Below are 19,483 nucleotides of genomic sequence, written 5' to 3'. Positions count from 1 at the left end.
TATTGCACTATCAGCAGCTGCTCACATATGAAAATGAAAAAGCAAGAACTGTGTGAGAGCATAAAAATGGTTGAAAATATATTTCTATGAATTAACATGCTTGCAGCAAGTCTTAGGTTACAACCTGGGAGAGGGAAAGAAAGAGAAAAGGAAAAAGGTTTCTTACTGCCATAAGCTTTAGGTTAATAGTCAGACGGTCCTGCCAGGCAAAGCAGACGATGTGGGGCAAATAGAGGGTAAAGTAGATGACTCCACTGCATGCAGCTGCCAGATTAGCCTTGGAGAAAAAGGTGCTGAGCAAGAAGCACTGCATGATGCTGGCTGTGGTGAAGGTCAACAGGAACAAGAACAGGAGGCGGGGATTTGTATAGTGAAGCACTTTCCCATACTGTATTGAAAAAAGGAAGGGAAGGAGAAGATCCAGTTACTCATGTAAAGCTTGCTGGAGATTAGAGTTATCTTTTAGTGGTAAGGTAAAGGTAAAGGTTTCCCCTTGACGTTAAGTCCAGTCATGCCTGACTCTAGGGGGCAGTGCTCATCTCCGTTTCCTAGCCGAGGGAGCCAGCGTTTGTCCGCAGACAGTCTCTGTGGTCATGTGGCCAGCATGACTAAACACCCAAGTGCACGGAACGCTGTTACCTGCCCACCGAAGTGGTACCCTTTTATCTACTTGCATTTGCATGCTTTCGAACTGCAAGGTTGGCAGGAGCTGGGACGGAGCAACGGGAACTCACCCCGGTTCGAATTTCTGCAGATTCGAACCGGCGACCTTTTGATCAATCAGCCCAGCAGCACAGCGGTTTAAACCACTGTGCCACCTGCAGTCCCCATCTTTTAGTGGTAGCTCCTCATTTATGGCCGCACATTAATTCTACGTCAGCATTTTTATCATGGCTAATTGAGTACTTTATCAAAAAGGGAAGTGGGGCAACCCAATCAGGACAGTGAATTGAATGCCCTTCCTCTAGACAAACATGTCTCTGTCAACATGGTTCTATGCTGATGTTTTGGACTACAACTCCCCTCAGACCATCATGACCAATGGTCATGGATGAGCAACATTAGCAAGGTAATACAGATCTTCTTTTTTGGTAGACATCAATAGATAAGACAATTTTTACTTTGGATCAATTGGTGGGTGCTGATGATGAATTCATGTTTTTCTCCATCCTGCATGCCAAATACCAGTTGCCAGCTATGGCTGGGTGCAGTACTTGCAATCGCAGAATTTGTTATTATCTAGGTTTGACTGCATCAAAGTCTCCATCATTACTGAAAACATTTCTTGAGGCAAGTCCACAATCTGTTTCTCTGAATGCTTTTCTTAGAAAATAAATATGATATGCAGGGGTTTAAGGAGGAATGGATTGGGGAGTTGGAATGTCCCATTTTGCCTATGCAATGGATCAAGTACTGCAGGAGTCTGCTACACTTTATACAAACACCAGTGAGCTCTTAGCTTTGTAGAAGGCCTCTTGGGTTATACAATCTTACTCAAGGTCTAGGCATGACTAACACAGAGAAGGTGCTGCACCCTGCATATACCATGGAGTGGAAGCAGATAGGATGAGTGTACACCCTCCCAAGGGACACTGGGCTACCTTTTCGCAGGCTTCTAGGAAGGGCTGTATTCAAACACAGTCCCACTTTGACTTCCTCTCAACCCCTCCTATATATTCTCAAAACATGCAGTGTCAGCAGTCTTGCAGCTATTCCAGTCAAACTAAATCATTCAGATCAATCTAGATATTTGTTATCAATAAGGCTGTGATGGGTTGATGTACTTAGCGTGGCAGCATTCTAAGGACTACTGCTGTTACAGGAGTTTATGAACATCAGGGGATGTAGTGGAACCCCCTTTCATATTAACTGCCTTCAATTAACTGATTTTTGAAACGGTACCCTTGCATTTTGTTTTAAATGTTTGTCCAAAATCGAGTAACAAAGTTAAATTATAATGATAAGATGGCATACCTAGGCATACCTAGGCTAGAAAAACTGACATATTACATTAGTTTGGGCACCCATACAGAGAAAGCTTTGCTCACTGAACTTGGGTCTGTTCCTACAATAGTTCTTCAGAAATATTTGTCTTCTAGCCATCAGTATCATTTTGATCAGAAAAGCAGTCTCTGTTTTGAAACACTGTGCATCATAAAGCAATCGAAAGAACACTGTATCCTTGTAATAAACAAATAGTAAGAGCAAGCAAAACAGCAGATAAGAACTTAGAACAGCTTCCTCAACCAGGTGCTCTCCTGATGCATCGAACTATAACTTCCACAATCTCCCTACATCCTTTGTGTCCCAATGTCATCTTCTGTTTGTAATCTTCTTGTATTTTCCCACTGCATGTTCCATCATTTTCCTTACTGCAGAAATCTGTTAAAGAAGGAAAGATGGAATAGCTTCCCAAAACCTTTTGATCGATAATACTGGGAGCTGCTCATCTTGAAGCACCCTTAGAAGGGAAAAGATGCCTCACCGCCAGGTTTGAAAAGAAGAGTTTGGTATGTAAGGGAAAATGCCTCCTAGAGGCCTTCCCAAAGTGAATGCTATGTTTAGAACGTGACCTGTCAAGCCTAATCCAACCCGAGGCACTGTCATGAAGACAGTCTTGTAAGTCTCACCAGTGAATTTATCTCTCTCTGTCAACTGTTGATGCTGCCTTTGGGGGCTACTTAAAGGAATGTTTCTGCTGCTACATGCTCAAAAGAACCCAGAGCTCCAATAAGCCTCCTCTTTTTATGTATCGTTCCTATTGTTCCTTGCTAATACTTGCAGTGCAACTGTAAAATGGCACGTCTTGTCCCTAAACACAAACACACACCTCCAGTTGATGCTTACTGTAATGAGGGCTGTCAGGAGAAGGGTGCTCAAAGCCATCATGATAAAGCTGTCTAGGAACCATGCAAACCAAATTGCCCCATTTGTGACACCCCTGTTCTTCATGGCCTCCTTCAGTCTCATTTCTTTCTCCAGCACGATGCTCTTCACAATCATGGAAACTGAGTAGATCCAAGCAAGCACCATGAAAATGGGGAAGGAGCGATTCAGAGTAACCATGAAGCTGTCCAGGAGAAAAATAAAATGCAGGTAAAATAAGCTGTTTCCAAGAATCACCATACAAGGATTGGAGATATATATAAATATACACATGCAGATAACATGTTCAGATATGGACAGATTGAAACTGATCAAGGAGCTGTCCTTTCTCTTAAGGGAACTCTGGGAACTGTAATTTGATGAGAGGGTATATATCCCTAACAGAATCTTGAGCACCCTCACCAACTACAGTTCTCAGGATCCTTTGGATAAGACCCATGAAATTGGAACAAAACTGATGCAAGTGTGGAATGCAGATACACATCAAAGTCAAGAAAGGAATGGAGGTATTAGGAGTTCACTGAATTTTAATGACTAAGGTTTCTGGACCTCTTCTGAAGAGCAAGGAAGAGGTCCCATTTCAGAAGAACTTCTATTTCTAGACATTTTTTTTCCTGAAAATCTTACTCTTTTCTAAAGTTTTAACAGTCATATATCTCCAAAGGCGGTGGATATAATTCAAGCAGAGGGAGAAAAGAGGATGCAACCTCCAATCATGGAAGAAATGGAGAGCTTAGCTACCCTTTCTCACATTTTTTGAGAAGCCATTACAAATAACTTAAAAAGAGTGAGGCAGAGGACGGTAGCAGTGGCCATCCATGACTGACTGCATGACTGCAATTAAAAAATCATCCCTACTTATACAGAACAACCCCAACATGATTTCAGTTTTGAGCATTTTAATTGTTTATAGAACTGAAATCTGTCCTCTTTATGGACGGAACTTTTGCTGAAGAGGCTTAGAGAGAACTCTTCAATAGAACTCTGATGATAGAACTGTTGCTGAAGAGTTCCATAGACCAAAAGCTGAGGCTTTCTCCCACCACCAGAATTTTAGCTAAAAAACTAGGCCACTGTTCAGAGTATCACACAAATCATTATGAACATTCTTTTCTTGTCACTTACAGGTAGCAATCTTATTTTGGGCTCCAACCTGCACTTACTGCCAGAGCTCTGTGATCAGTTCTCCTTCTGAAATACCCACTAGCTACAGGTAGATTTGCATGGTCATGCCTCTGTGCTGATATAATCAAGTCAGCACATGGAGAAGTGGCAATTAAAGAAGGACAAGAATAAACCCACATGATGCATTTATGGGATTAGCTCCCTCTTATTTTGTCTGTCCTGAGGTTGGGTAGGGGAGGGCACAGTAAAACATTTGGAGCCAAAGATAAGATCACAGCAGTAGGATTGTATTAGCCAGAGACAAAAGGACAGGGAGACAGATTATTTCTCACTCTAGCTTGAAAAGTGAGAACAATGTTGCATAAATAAAGAAGAACACATTTGACAATAAACTTAGGCCATACCATATATGGAAAAGAATATTTTGCAAATCAAAATGGTGCCCTTTCAGGGCCAATCATACCATTAGACATAGTGAGGCAATCATCTCAGGCAGCAGATAGTGAGAGCTAGGAATTGCAGGGAAGGCATTAGAAAACAGAGAAATATGTGCCACCCAGTTTGCCCTGTGCTCCCTAAGTCAGTCTGCTGTTCCCAGGTATGGCAGAAGATAACGTCTTATAACTAGTGTTGAAGTAACTGCCTGTCTAGTCAGCGTCATACATGGAGCAATGGTCTATTGTGTATTACATTTCAGGCCATACTATGTATTATACTAGCCTAAACAAAAATAGGCCTTGTCCACTATTTAGGACATGACCTACATACACATGTGTATACACACACATTCATGCACACTAAGACTGGAGACCACAAAATGGTGCCCTTGTGGAATTGGCTGTATGACCACTTTGCATTGCTTCATGATAAGGCTGGCCCTGCCAACTGCATCTGTGAAGTATTAAGCCATGCTGCATTTCTCCCTATATCTAACCACATGGATGACAGCCTGGTGGAATAATTTACTTAAACACATTTCCACAAGTAAGAAATATTAGGACAATGACACTCAATAACATTTGGTAATGTAGCATGTGCAGCACTATTGAGATAGTGCAATTTGACACACAGGTAATTCCTTTGGGGTTTAATGGGTCTTCCTCCCAGGTAAATACCTGACTTTTTAATTATACAGAGTCAATCTTTTCAGAGGGGGGAAAAAAGTGAAAATCGTATAGGAGTCTATTTTGTCATAATAGATCAAGATGAAATAGTTACTTCAGAGTGATTTCTTATACACAATGGTATGAATGAGCATTTGTGGTTGGAGCATTTCACTTCTGAAATAGTTTTTACCTGAAGCAGATGTTCTTACCTGTTACATTCACTATGGTAACAGTGTGGTGTAGCAGCTAGCGTGTTGGACTAGGGCTGATGAGATCTAGGTTCTGGCCCCTGGTCACCCATGAAATTTACTGGGTGACTCACCAGGAGAGTCATGGACTCTCATAGAGTCATTGTGAGGATAAAATGGAAAGGAGAACCTTATAAGCCACACTGGGTTCTTTGCAAGAGGAAGAAAGGTGGGGCATAAATGTAGTGTACTATTGCCTTTCACTAAGTGGCTATTTGTGTACTCCCACTTTTTAAACAGGGAGTGCAGAACCTTTTTCTGCCTGAGGGCTGAATTCCATTTTGGAGCATTTGTCAGAGGCTGCATTCCAGTGACGGGCAGGGCTGTGGGCAAAATAGGCCAGACCCAAATATTTTTTTAAAAAAATGCAAGCATATTTCAGATTAATGCTTTGAATTAATCTCAAGGGATTTCAAACTTTTAGAACTAGGGGAATGGGAGGTGGGGAGCACACTACAACAGTATGAAAGCTAAGGAAACACCAAATGATCAGTAGTTGCGAGAAAGGAGATTGACAATCTGGGATCCTGGAGAGCTGATTGGGATCCCAGGTGGGCTGGATTTGCCCCCTATGCTGAAAGCATGGATCCTCAAACTAAGGCCCGCGGGGCAGATCTGGCCAGCCATGCCCTTTTAACTGACCCTCCCACAGGTTTTGCACTCGCTGGGCACACGCGCAGCTTGCTCACAAGGAGGTTGTTTTGGAAACGCTTGGAGAAAACAATCTCCTTGTGAGCAAGCCGGCACCTCACCCCGTGCGCCCCCCTCTCCGCCTCGTGCGCGTGCGCGCCCTGCCCCCACACGGGCCTGCGCCTCCCTGCCAGCACCACATTGGCGGCCCGTGGTCACTGCTGGCACCTGGCAACTGGCCCCCTGTTTAAAAAGTTTGAGGACTCCTGTTCTAAAGAGTACAAACCTAAATAATAAATAAAATGCAGTTTGCTTTAACAATTACAGCACTGAGACTGACCACCAGAGGGCTCCCCTTCTTCAGATGTGTCACTTTTCTGCACAGCAAGAAGGCAAGTGGTCCTTTGCTGTTGTTTGTGTTACTGCACATTACCCTCCACTGTATAATGTAAGCTAAATAGTAAAGAGAAGACAGCCACAAAAACAATACTGACAACAAAGAAAAAGACACAAATGGGATCTCTTTCATTACTCGTTGGGCTTTGCTAGTAACCCAGCTCTCCTTTTGCACAATACCCATTTTTATATGGCCATCATGGAATGCAACCAGTTGAAACAGCATTACGTTCCTTTCCCTGCCTGTAAAGGAGTGACCTGGGGTTGATGATGATTGATGATAAATCAAAGGAATGTGAAGCCTTTGGTGGGAGCAAGACCCTTGCAAGATCCCTACCTCGGTTGCCTGAAAAAGTCCATTCAGCCTGTAACTTCAGGACTGCTCTATTTAAAGGAAAATTGAAGCTGAAGTGAGAAGCTATCATTGGTTTGTATTATTCACAGAACTCTTACGCTGTGCTTGCATTGCTCTCCCCAGCCCCTGCTCTCCCCTGAGCCTCAACTGACTCCTACAGTTGCAGAACCATTATTCATTCCATTTTTATCTCACCCTTCCTTCTTCCAAAAGGATGGCGAATATTGTTGCCTGCCCCACTTTACCCCCAAGCAACTTTGTGAGGCAGATGAGGCTGAATAGGACAGGTCCACTTTCAAGATTTTCTAGGATTCTTCTGAACATTGTCTCACTGGTTGTATCCTTTCCAATTTCTGTTTGTTTTGCAATCACGGCTCACTGTATGAAATGGAAAACTGTAAAAATCCAAGCAGCTATGGAATATGAAACTTGCCCAGTTCTTCCAGTTTGCGCAACTTTCATCCATAGACTAAAAAGATGTTGATTCAGCCTGTAGGGATATTTGTGTGAATTAGGAATTTTGAGCAAAACTGAACTGGGAGATTTGAGCTAATCAAAGATGAGCACATGTCCAGCAATGCATGGACACTTTTGGTGGATGCATGTTCATATTTGTGATTGTATTCAAGGCACCGAATAGGGCATGATTGCATGTTGTGCAAGCAAAAATAAAATTCTCATACATTCCTAAGGCTGAGAGACAGAGACTGGCCCAAGGCCACCAATGAGCTCATGGCTGACCAGGATCTGAACACGGGTCACCTCAGTTCCAGTCTGACTCTGTAACTAGCTACATTATATTTCAGCATCCGTCATCCCCATCCATCATGACCATTGGCTAGGCGTGATGGGAATTGGAGCCCAACACAGCTGGCTGGGGAAGGCTGTTCTGTCCACCACACCACAGAACCCCAGCAACTGCTGGCACTTTGAAACTTGCTGGACCAAAATGACGACACATCAGAGACAGAGCCACAGCTTTTGCTTCTGGCTTCTAATTTGCAGGGGAATTCTGAGGTCATGCCGGTGCAGGGCAGAAAATATAGCAAAATTCTGTTAGGCCAGTCAGTTCAAAAAAGATTATCCATGTTCTGACCATTTTGGAAAAGAAAACACAAGTCGTGTTTCTGGGTTCTCTTAAAGAGTTGAAGTATGTGTGTGTACTTGTGTACTAATTAGAACTTTTACCTTATGAGAAAGTTTACCTATAACCCTGAAACTTCTCTTACATTCTCCTGCTGTTAATGGAATCATTGGACAGCTGTTTTCCAATGCAAGTGAGATCACACCTCAAGCCTCCCTTGTCATTCTCTATTTTGGGTATTAAAATGCCATGGCACTTTGTTTGGTTCCAGACTCCTTATCTCAGGCTTAACTAAATCAGCACAACTTTGACTCCTTGCGGGTGGGGGATTTTGCCTAATACCTTCATCCTGGGATTTCTGTAGCTAACCAACAAGATCAAAGACAAAAGCAGCCCTGCCTCCCATATAAGCCCATATGCCACCCACCCAGCCACCCAATTAGTTATCAGAAACAGATTGCTGTGGCTGTTCTTACTCACACATCATCTACAAAGCAGGGGTAGGGCATTTGTTGCAGGTAGATCCCTGGAGACATGTCAACACCAGTGTGGGTCTTGATAATCCCATGCTCAATCATATCTTGCAGATAGGCAAACCCTCCCCAGATGTACCGCAAATCATCCAGTGGGTCAGCTCGTGGACCAGGATCCCAATACCTGTGAAGACAGGTGAAGCACGTACTTAGCCTAGGAAGCTGCAATTGCAGGGGTCCTGACCAGTGTCAGGTTTACAGGATGAAGGATTAAGACAGGAGTAGGCCAATGGGCACACTGGCCATTTGAAAATCTGTTTTTGGTGCTACCACAAAATAGCTGCCAGGTGAGGTATGGTCAGTCCCAAAGGATAAGTAACCTTTTGACACAAGACTGTATACAAATAGAGCTGGGGGCTGATCCCCACTATATTAAAGATCCCTTTAAAGCCAGTTTTCAGCACAAAAACAAACTTATTTCCCAGAAAGTAAACACTTTTTTTCCTCCCCTGACCCTATCCTCAGTGTGCCAGCCAACTAATTTCCCCTTCTTGATTTCTTTTTCTGCCTAATGTGCATCACCATCCATATATCTGCTTCCTCTCAAAATATGGCTTTTATGATTTATTGATTTCCTTACAAGGAGGTATGGCAACATACCTTGGCAGGCATCAAGAACAGTGTATGATGGTACACTGGTGCCCATGGGCATCATGTTGCCTATCTCCGGGTTGCAGACTCCCTACCACCTGGTTCAGGATTTGACCCAGATCACAGCCTCCTCCACTAGATAAATGTGAAAGAAAAATCTTGCCCTCATGGGCAAACCACTGGATTCGTGTAATGCAGAACTTTAATTCAATGTGTAAAATTTGGGAAATGCTACCACTCCTTCATGTACAGTTAGCTTATCTTTGATTCAATCAGTCTTTCCAGCCTTCCTTTGGCTTTCAATCCATATAACATGGTCTGATTCTAAATAAGCATTCTGTTCTGTATCATGCTGAAAAGATTCATTATCCTGCCAGCTTATAAGTACCTGTCTGAAAGCACACACAGATTTTGGAACAGCAGCTGAATGGATTTTGGGACAGGGTGAGTGTGCCCCCTCAAGCAGCAACTACTGGGGTAGTGGAGAAGAGAGAAAGTGGAGGAACATAGCTACAGAACTATTTTCAGTGCAGGCCTACTAAAATGCTAGTGCAATTTCCTTTCTCTGCCTAGTGAATGGAATTTTCCAGTTGTACTGTTGTACTTTGTGACAAATTAGCAGAGGGGAAGTCAGGTTGCACTGGGTGCCAGTCATGATGATCCTAATAAACTGAGCATTATGCCATGCACTGCTGTTCTGGGGTGGGAAACACTCATTGTCCTGCATTTTAAAAATTTACCACCATACCAATGAAGGACACCAGCATGTCAGTCACTTTTTTGTTGTTATGTGCCACAAACCTATGGTGACCCTATGAATGAATGCCCTCCAAAATGTCCAGTCCTTCACAGTCCTGCTTGTTCACTTCACCTATTATTATATTTTCACTACATGGATATGTGTTAGATTTTTTGCCTTAATTACCAAACTGTTATGATTAATATTCTGGCTGCAATCACTGTAGTCCCACTACCATCCCACGGTCAAAACCTGGGCCATGCTTGCCATGCAAACATTGTGAGAATAAAAGACTATCACCTGTCCTTTATTTTGTTTGTTTTCTCCACTGCATCAATATCCATACGAATCTTGTATTTCACATGAGGTGGCAATTGGCTGGCTTCTGGGTCCAAATCAGAAAAAACAACAGCAGCCCAGAACTTGCTTTCTTCTAGAAGATGGAGGACACGATGAGTCATCTGAATTTCATCAGCCTGGCCTTCAAATTTATCAAGAGTCAAACACTGTAGAGAGCAAGGAAAGCATGTGGCATGTTGAAATAAGATAGCTGGGAACATACATGAGAAATCAACATCAGAAGTCACCTTGGTATGATTCAGGCACTCATGAGGAAAACAGGGTCACTGTCATTTTATTGCGCCTTACTCTGTAGCAGAGGTAGAGAAAAAATATCCCATTAATGTCTGTATTAGCTCAGTCCAAACCTGTCAGGGTCTGCATTCCAGCAATGGGCAGGACCAGAGCTTAACGTGGATAGAAACAGATCTGACATGGGCAGAGTTTGCAAAATGCCCTGAGAGCAGTTGAAACTAGGCCAACATCTGCATTTGGCCATTGGACTGCAGATTTCTCATCTCTGTGCTAACACTACAGCAACACTGCACATTGAAACTAGTGTGAAATCTAATTAACTGTGTCACGGTGTCTCCTGTATGCCCCTCCACCCCCAAGAAAATATTAATCTAGTTAGAGCTCTTGATACATTTTCATCTCTAGGAAAGAGAATACAAAAGCGAGAAGAAAATCATCATCTTGAAGCTTCAGTTCTGGTTGGGATGAGGGTGAACTTTTAGTTTCAAGGGCAGAACCTTTTTTAATGTGTTCCAGCCTGGATCAGATGTTACTATCTCTCCATGGTAAGGGTGTGCCAGAAAGGCACAAGGAAGCTATTTCTGTGGTAAGTCACATTTTAACAACCTGTGGTTTCTTGGTTGGGAAACATAGAAGACTTGAAATCATGTAAACATGCCTTAAATCATTTGTGGGAAATGTATGGTCCTCCATAAGTTGTTAGACTGCAGCTTTCACAGGAGAACAAACAAAATTACCAAGTTGAGACAAGGGTAAAGTACCACAATCCTAGAAGCTGAGACAGCACTGCACACTGGGGTGGAATACTCCAGATATGGTTTTCTGCCAAAATGGCTATATAGTTCTGGTCAATTTCATGTTAAATAATCTCATATCTGAAAAATGTAGTGTTATAATAGTTTAAATGGTGGATGAAAATATGGAAAGGTCCCTAGTATAAACAGCAGTAAGGATGAAAAGCATGCCTGAAAAAGCAGGTTGCTTACCTGTAACTGATGTTCTATGAGTGGCCATCTGTGCAGTTACATGTATGGGTGCTGTGCCTGCACAGTGCCTATGGCCAGAGATTACAAGCTAATGGTTTTTTTGGCGGGAAAGGTCCGCTCCCCCTCCCCCACAGCCTATAAAGAGCGGAACGTCCGCCATTTTCTTCAGTCTTTGATGACCAGATGGACGCCCCCATGTGGAAAAAATTAGTTCTTCCATGAGCAGTATTGGTACTAAGAAAAACAATGAACAATATCGGTACCAAGAAATAATGATAACATTTGGTACCAACGAAAGGTCCACTCACCGTTAGCTATCAATCTCCCGGCCATAGGCACTGCGCAGGCGCAGCATCCATATGTGTGATGGACAGAGGCCACGACAAAGAATCCAAAATCCACAGCTATGTAGGTAATTCCTTTATTAGGTCCAACCAAAATATCTTGAGATTGTGCAAGCTTTCAAATATTCCAGATCTCTTCATAAGTCTAGAACCTAGACTCCAGATGTTTGTTTTAAATAACTGAACAAAAAACTAATAAATGGAGACCAGAAAAGAATAGAAAAGTCTCCAAGGTAGACCAGATATTCTGGCCATACACTCTGCAGGTTTGACCCAGTCTCAGAATTGAGATTGCCATCCAAACACATTAGCCACCAGTGGGTGTTTCACGTATCAAATTACACATAGCATGTTGGGACAAAGGAGGAATGGCTGAGCTCCATTCTTGAAAGTATGGAGAGTGTCTTGTAACTCAAATCTGCCTCTTTCTTTGGACAAAACTTACAGGTTGATTGGTAGGCAGATTGCAATATGATAGAGGCTCCCCTGGAAAAGATGTCTCTAAAATGAAATACCCAGGAATTTTGGAATTAAAACTGAATTGTACTAAAGAAGCAGAGGTCTAAAGGAGATTGTGGTTTTGCTTCACAGCGCTTTTCCCAAATGCTCAAAGCACCCAGCAGTTCTAACAACTCTGCAAGTGCACTCAAGCCCCATCTTTTGTTCCATATATTACAGATGTGGTATCACCTAAGGATAAGAGGTAACAGCTTGTCCAAGGCCACCAGGTATGTTCCTAACTAAGGACTTAGAGCTTATAGCACATGCTCTCAACCACTATAGTAGAACAGTTTTGTACAATAGACACCATGCAATAATTCAGTTTCATCTACTGATACAATGAGATTTAACTGAACTCCAGGGTATCACTACAGAGAAAGCAACTGGAAATACCATAAAAGCCATATATTTATATGGATAACTTAGCCACCATAAACCATACATTGGTAAACTCATGATTAGATATCTGTAATGTGCTGTCTATGAGGCTACTCTTGCACCTGGTTTGGAAGCTTGAATAGTGAAGAATACAGCAGTTAAGATGCTTGCTGGAGCACCTATCTATACAGACATTCAATCTGTATCAGAACAACTGCACTGGCTGCCTATTAGTGACCAAGCCCTGTTAAAGACTTTGGTGCTGATACTCAACCCTTCTGGGAAACTGTCCCATATGAGAGACAGAAATTGTGGCAAAATTTAAATGAGGGTGCACTTATTTACTTAGTGTTTCCCTCACTTACTATTCACACTGCTCCACATTACTGTTTGCTTTTTAATTCTTTACCCGAATTCTAACATTTTAAATATATTTATTATTGCTTCTAGACTGGTTTTATTCTGTCCTTTATATATGTTTTATGTAAAGTGATAAAGCTCTTATGATATCAAGTGGTATCTAAAGAGTTTAAATAAATAACTAAGGGGACTACCCATAAGATTATGGGCATCCAGTTGTGTGCAGGAGGAATGTGGAGGCCAGGATTGATGCTGAGCTGTTCTTGCTCTGCAGAAGAGGCAGGCAACTGATTTTGACTGCCTGTGACTTTTGTCTCTGTTCACAAGCAGCTGGGGCTAAGGCACTGTTGGGATGCATTGTATCCTACTATCCTTCATTGCATTAGTTCAAAAGATGCACAGAAGTAACAATTACAACTGCAAGGGCGGAAGAAGGACACTTCATAGTCGGCATCCCAAGTCTGGCTTTATAATGTATTTCTGAAATCGTCCCTGGGACTTAGACCTATCTTGTGGTCATCTAGACAGCATCTAGCAGCACTGGGATTGCACCTTAATAGTAATAATAAATGACATGGCTAGTAACTTGAGGGACAAAAAAGCTCAAACAAACCCATAATCACATATTTGTATCTTTCTCATAGTTCCTAACTTCAAAATTAGGGAGTTGTTATCAGTTTCTCATCTGGGCCAGTGAGTAGACAGTATTCAGTTCCTAAACTGACTGGGAAGAAATGTATTTAATTACCTCACTTTATAGAATGCCACAAAGCTAACTTGTTTGATCTTATCTTCTCAATGATCTCTTGCAGGCCAACAACCAACAATTACTGTACATCAAAGTGCTCACAGACAACTTGTTATTTAACTAGCAGGCCTCTCTGAAATGTTAAGTCCCCTTTTGTTTATCCTTGTTCATCTAAAGAAATGGTTTGCTATTTTGTTAAAAGAAAAACACACATCTGCCTTTGTTTAAAAATAAGGTTCCTAAATTAACCTGACCTGATGACATTCCAAAAGATGCCTTAACTGTTAGAAGGCTATGTCAGGGCTGTGTGCATTTTTTAAAATGGAAGCAATAAGCAACATTACTGTGCACATATGCAAGAGAGCAGATGATGCAGTTTGACCACTGAAGTGAAGGGTCAATCTACATATAATGGTCAGTCACATGAATTTTTTCATCAAGGTAGTTTTTAAACCCAAAGGAGAAACTTGGAGGGAAAAGATTCCGTTTCCTCTGCCACACACAAACACACTATGTGCTGTATGCATAATACTCCATCTATCTGAAAGCTTATGTCAGAATAAATATATTTGCCTTTTATGTGTTACTAGGCTCTCTATTGTTTAGGATCTGATTAGGCTCCCCCTATGCCAACTAAGCTTCTAACAAAAGGCTCATGTGATGTCATAAGCTGTTTTGGAAAGTCTTGTTCATTTCAAAAATGGCTTGCCTTAGAACATGGGAGACCGCTGTTCAAGAGACACAAGCCCAAAGCCCCATGGGGGCCACACTAAGCTAGTGGACTTGTTTTTAGACAAAGACCATAAGCAACAAGAATATGAAGCAACTACAGTACTAACTTGTTACTTTACAGAAGCAAACAAAGCACCACAATACCACCTAGGCTTTATTTGTATGACCAGAAGGAACTTATGAAGGAACCATTCACTATATCCTTTTGAGTTTTAACTGGAATCTACCTAATAAGCAACAGAAATGCATAGCATTTATGATCTGGTAATGAGGCAGAATACAGGCATCATATCAAAAATTAGGGGGCTCTAAATCCTGCAAAGTGTCACACACTCACATATATAATGATCAAACAAAAATAGCCTTAAATCTGTTTAGTAAAACATTTCAAGTTGCAGTTAATACAGATTCACATTTGTGTATGATATTTTCTGAATCCCTATATAAATTGTGAGGCAGTGAATCACTTTGTGCTCAGTGCCCTGAGCTATTCAGATCAATAGTACAAAATCTGGTAAAACAGATACAAAGCATAATGATCAAGAATACTTGATTTAACATTAAATTGACCTGTTGGGTTTTGTTTTACAAATGTTTGTTTATACTGAATTGCCTTTCCCCATTATTCATGTGAGGTCTGACCCACCCTCACCCATCAGTTAGAAAGATAAGGCCCCATCATTAATGCCTGTGAAGGCCACTCCTTTAAAGCCCCAAGGGAAGAACCCCATTGTTCTACTCAGCTCTCATCCTGTCCCATGCCAGAAGTTCACCTTTGTATCATATTTTTCATCAGCTAATGAGACCCCCAGAGCTTTAGCAGTGTCTAATTGCAAACATTTATCTGAAAGACCATTATGACCACCCACATCACACTATTATACTTCATAAAGGAGTGAGAAGTAAAAAGTTATGCCACTCCAAAATGCCATAAGAGGACACAGACTAACAAGAGCAAATTATTCCTAGAATTAAAGTGCAAGTAATTCTTCCCTGTGTATGCCTGGATCAAACTACATGTGCTTCATATGCAGTGCCCTCCTCTCCATGTGTGTTCTGTTTTTATCTCAACCAAACTCCCAAGCAATACACCTGATGGGGAGGGGAAAGCTTAAACTTTTCTTCTTCAATGGCTCCCAAGCACATTTAAAACTCCACATATATATTTGCTGGGGGTGATGATGGAAGTTGCAGTTCAGTGTACCTGGAGGATACCAGATTAGGAAAGGCTGAACAAGAAACCCACTCTAACTGAGAATGTCTCCATTTTCATATTGACTTGGTTCACACGTAACAGAAATTCACGGATTATTTAATCTATGCATTGTTGGGGTTATGCAGGAAGAAGTGAAAGTGCTGCTTCCCATTCGGTTTCTCAAAATCCCCAGGAAAACCCTGTTCCTAGTTCATTTGATGCAATGTCCAAACCTGCACCTCTGGGTTGTTAAAGAATTTTTTTCTGAACAATAAAACATGAATTCAAAATCTGGGTTGTTTGTTCCTCACCAACCCAGAATTCGGGATTTGAATGCAATATTCCTGGGTCATTTTAGAAACCTGAGACAAAACAGAAGTGGTCAACATATGGGGGATAATGCATGGACTTGCCCATTTACATAGCCCCGACAAACCATCATTTGAAGAACCTATGTTATGTGCGATCTGGGCCACTGAAAAAACTTGCATATCTGACCTCTAGGTATTGGTGAACCGTATGCAGAACTTGGTTGATGACACTGAAGATATTTCTCCAATCAAAGCTTATCATGCCTTCCTTTCTTTTCTCAGGTGGCCCATTGTAGAGAAAATTGATCAGGTCTTCAGCAGTTAAATCATCAAAATGTAGTTGCTCGTTTAAGAAACCTTTCACTGTAGGATTTTGCAAAGTGTCCTGTAGGAAAAACATCAGATTTAAATTCATAATGTACATGCATAAATGCACTTTCAGTATTATATCAGTTACAACTTTGATTACTGTTATGGAGTACCTAAATGCTACCTGCCAAATATATATTCCTGAATCTGCATTTAGTAAAGTAATTCAAATTCAGGGGAAGGGGTACTTCCCTTGATCCTTCCTATGTCCACAGATATTTCCGTCTCCAAAGTCATGCCCCATTCCAGAGCAAGATGCAAAATAGTGGCTTGGGTGGGTAGATTAAAGAGTAGGTGACTCTGGCCACGTACTCAGCTCATGAACTTGTGATCAGTGCTAGAACCAAGCTCACCTACAAATTCACTCGTGCTTTCTCAACCAAGGGTTCTTTTTTGGCAACCTAACTCAGGAAGAGGGAAAGCTTTTCAGCTTTGTCAATCTATTGCAAATCTCCCAGAGATCTATTAAGCATTTTACCATCTACCTTCTGCCTACAGGTTTTCAATGCCTTGATACTTAAGAGGTATGTGCACCCTGACTGACTACATTGCTGAAAAAGCAAGTTAGATCCTCAACTCCTGCGGCCAAAAAAAAAAAAAAAAGTGTGGGGGGGAGACTTTTGCTATGATCTTCTTTTCCTGTTTTCTAAACACATGTGTTCCTTGCAAGTACTTTGGACTTTCTCTGTTCCCAGGTTGTAATTCACAAACTGCTCAAAACCCTGCATTTCATAGTCACCTCCCCCACAAAAAATGCTGGCTTGTCATTTTCCAGCTTGTTTAAAGAAACAAAGCTGGGAGAAAGGTACCTTGAATGGAAGTGGTAGTTATTAGATATCTGAGAAGGGGGCGTCTGCTCAGAAGATGACGACAACAATCTATCATGTATGTGAGAAGTATAGCTCATCCTTAATATACCCCCATATCCAGCTAGATATTCAAATGCTTTGCCATACATGACTATGGTATGGCCCTTTCTCTAGAACCAATGGTACCCGATAAGTTCATGGAAGACAGAACTATCGAAGGGCTGAGTACCAGAGGCAGGGAAGAAGTCATGTTTTCCTTCTGAGCTGCCAGTATTCCATAGAAGCACAGAACTGTGGCCTGGAAGGAACCTTGAAGATAATTTAGTGCAACTCCCTGCTCATCCCTGTTCTTCAGTGCAGCATGCATCTAAGGTAGCTTTCCCCAACTTGGTGATCTCCAGATGTTGCAGAGTTCAAGGTTTATTGGCATCAGTCAGCACAGTCAATAGTCAGGAATGCTCCATTTTGTAACGAAAGACATCTGAAAAGCTAGGCCTGGCCAATGTTTTTTCCTGTTTCAAATGAGGCAGCATCCCCCTGCCACTCTGTCCCTTACTCCTGCTTGCCTACCTACTCTTTTCCACCCAGCTGTGAAGTTCTCATAAGAGGTAAGCTGAGCCGTCATGAGAGCCTTGTGCCCCAGAGTGAACTAGAGGGAGAACGCAGGACTGGCTGGACAAATAAGTGAGGGAGTGGTCATGGCTAGGCAGGTGGTGTCCCTTGCTGCATGTAATAAGAAGGGGGGAAGTAGAGAGAAGTGCTTTTCCTGCTTCACTCCTGATGTGAGCACATCAGCCAACCTAATAGTAAGGCACCTGGACCTGTAGAAGGCACTATGTTGGAGAAGGCTTAGTTACAGCATCCCTGAAAAGTGGTTGTTCAGCTCTACTTAAATATATCTGGCAACGGAGTATACCCCCTTCCCACCTAAAATAGGACCACCTTCTGAGGCACTTTGTTCTCTTGACAAACAACTCTCACTTGTAGATGGTTTCTCCTATCCTTTAGCCAAGTTCTGCATCCCTGAAATTTCCATCCATTCATTCTAGTCTTGCCATGTGGAGCTACAAATAATAAGCCCCTTCTCTTCTGCATGGCAACCTGAGTAGCTCCTACCGAATCAGAGAATGCTAAACAACCTAGCCTTTTGTCAGTCCTGGTCATGCAATTGCTATGCTCTTAAGATTTATTCTTCTTCATAGTTTGCATTTGTTTATCAATTTTCCACATTAAATTAGCAATAAACTAGAAATAAGGCATCCATACATACCCGGATCATGTTCATTTGCACACTGTTTTGAAAGAAGTTCCACACCTGAGGTCCCAGTTCTTTCCAGGCTTTAATCAGGAGTTGGAGGCGCTCAAGTTCCTCAAATGTGGAATTCGCCTGAGGCATTCAGAAGACATTGCAGAAGGGAGAGGGAGGTACAGTGGGTATAAGTGTTAATTTCCTCATTAAATAACACAGGATAGAAAAAGAGTAGGAAATGGAAGATACATTGGAAGTTGAGGATAACTCTATGGCTTCTCACCTTTGCTAGGCCGTTTGGTTAAATTTTATAGATGGGTTTTGCCAGCTGTATGCACTGGGTGAAATTTAGCCCCAAATGTGGAAATCTGACTTTACTCAGACCTTTCCTATTAAAAAACACTGAGGGAAAGATAAGATAGTTCTATAGCATGTGTGGGGAAACTGTGTCCCTCTCAATTAGGTGTACAGTTTAAAAACCTGAACAGTATTGACAAAATCTGACAGATAGCAGTGCTTTGTTATTTGATTCTTTTAATTACAGAACAGCTTCAGAGCCTCTGTTGGGCTGAAAGGTGGAATATTGATGCAGTAACATAAATTGGAAAGTGGCTTTGTTATGCTTTTATTTGCTCCTGTTATCTTTCACACCAATGCTGTTGTTCAGAATTGGAGTAAGAAAGTGAAGCAGGGGAAGTTAAAGCGCTGCATGAAATAATTATTTTTTAAAAATGAATTATCAGTATCAATGTATTAGAAAATTTCTTTCCCATTTATGAGCACACTGTGCGTATTAACATTCTGGATCTATTTTTCTTATCAGGACAACAAACAAAACTATGGAATTTTAAAAAGAAAAAAGTTGAGCTCCTTTGGTTCTTGCTTGTTAAGGGATCTCTTTTTGTATAGTGCTTGACTGGGATGGATCCAGGTTTAGGCAGATGCGACTAAGCTGGCAGCCCACCCCCTCTTCTCACTGCAACCCCACTAACCTCTCCAAAATAACTAACTGGGGATAAGGAATGCTACTGAATTGAGTGAACTGAGGTGTGGGGGCTGAAGGATGGGAATGCCTACAAATCAGGCAAAAGCATCTTCCGTGGGCAGAGCCCTTTTGTCCATGGAAGACAAAACTTGGATATACTCCTTGGGCTAATTGATATTGTGTGTGTGTGTGTGTGTGTGTGTGTGTGTGTGTGTGAGAGAGAGAGAGA

At 41.8% G+C, this 19,483-nt stretch overlaps 1 protein-coding gene across 1 annotated transcript in view; it reads right to left on the bottom strand.

Moving 5' to 3' along the window:
* Window positions 1-19,483, bottom strand: part of ABCA4 (ATP binding cassette subfamily A member 4) — a 125,067-nt gene that overhangs the window by 70,499 nt on the left and 35,085 nt on the right. The window contains exons 10-15 of the mRNA XM_044432251.1: window positions 18,291-18,407; window positions 16,030-16,227; window positions 9,994-10,199; window positions 8,311-8,487; window positions 2,848-3,070; window positions 167-388 (exon numbers count right to left, since the gene is read on the bottom strand). Of these exons, the coding sequence (XP_044288186.1) occupies window positions 167-388; window positions 2,848-3,070; window positions 8,311-8,487; window positions 9,994-10,199; window positions 16,030-16,227; window positions 18,291-18,407 (1,143 nt within the window). The remainder of the gene's footprint in view (window positions 1-166; window positions 389-2,847; window positions 3,071-8,310; window positions 8,488-9,993; window positions 10,200-16,029; window positions 16,228-18,290; window positions 18,408-19,483) is intronic.

This window comes from Varanus komodoensis, unplaced genomic scaffold (genome assembly GCF_004798865.1).
Source record: "Varanus komodoensis strain SLA01 unplaced genomic scaffold, ASM479886v1 scaffold24, whole genome shotgun sequence".
Classification (NCBI taxonomy): domain Eukaryota; kingdom Metazoa; phylum Chordata; class Lepidosauria; order Squamata; family Varanidae; genus Varanus; species Varanus komodoensis.
This window is presented reverse-complemented; position numbering and strand designations above follow the sequence as displayed.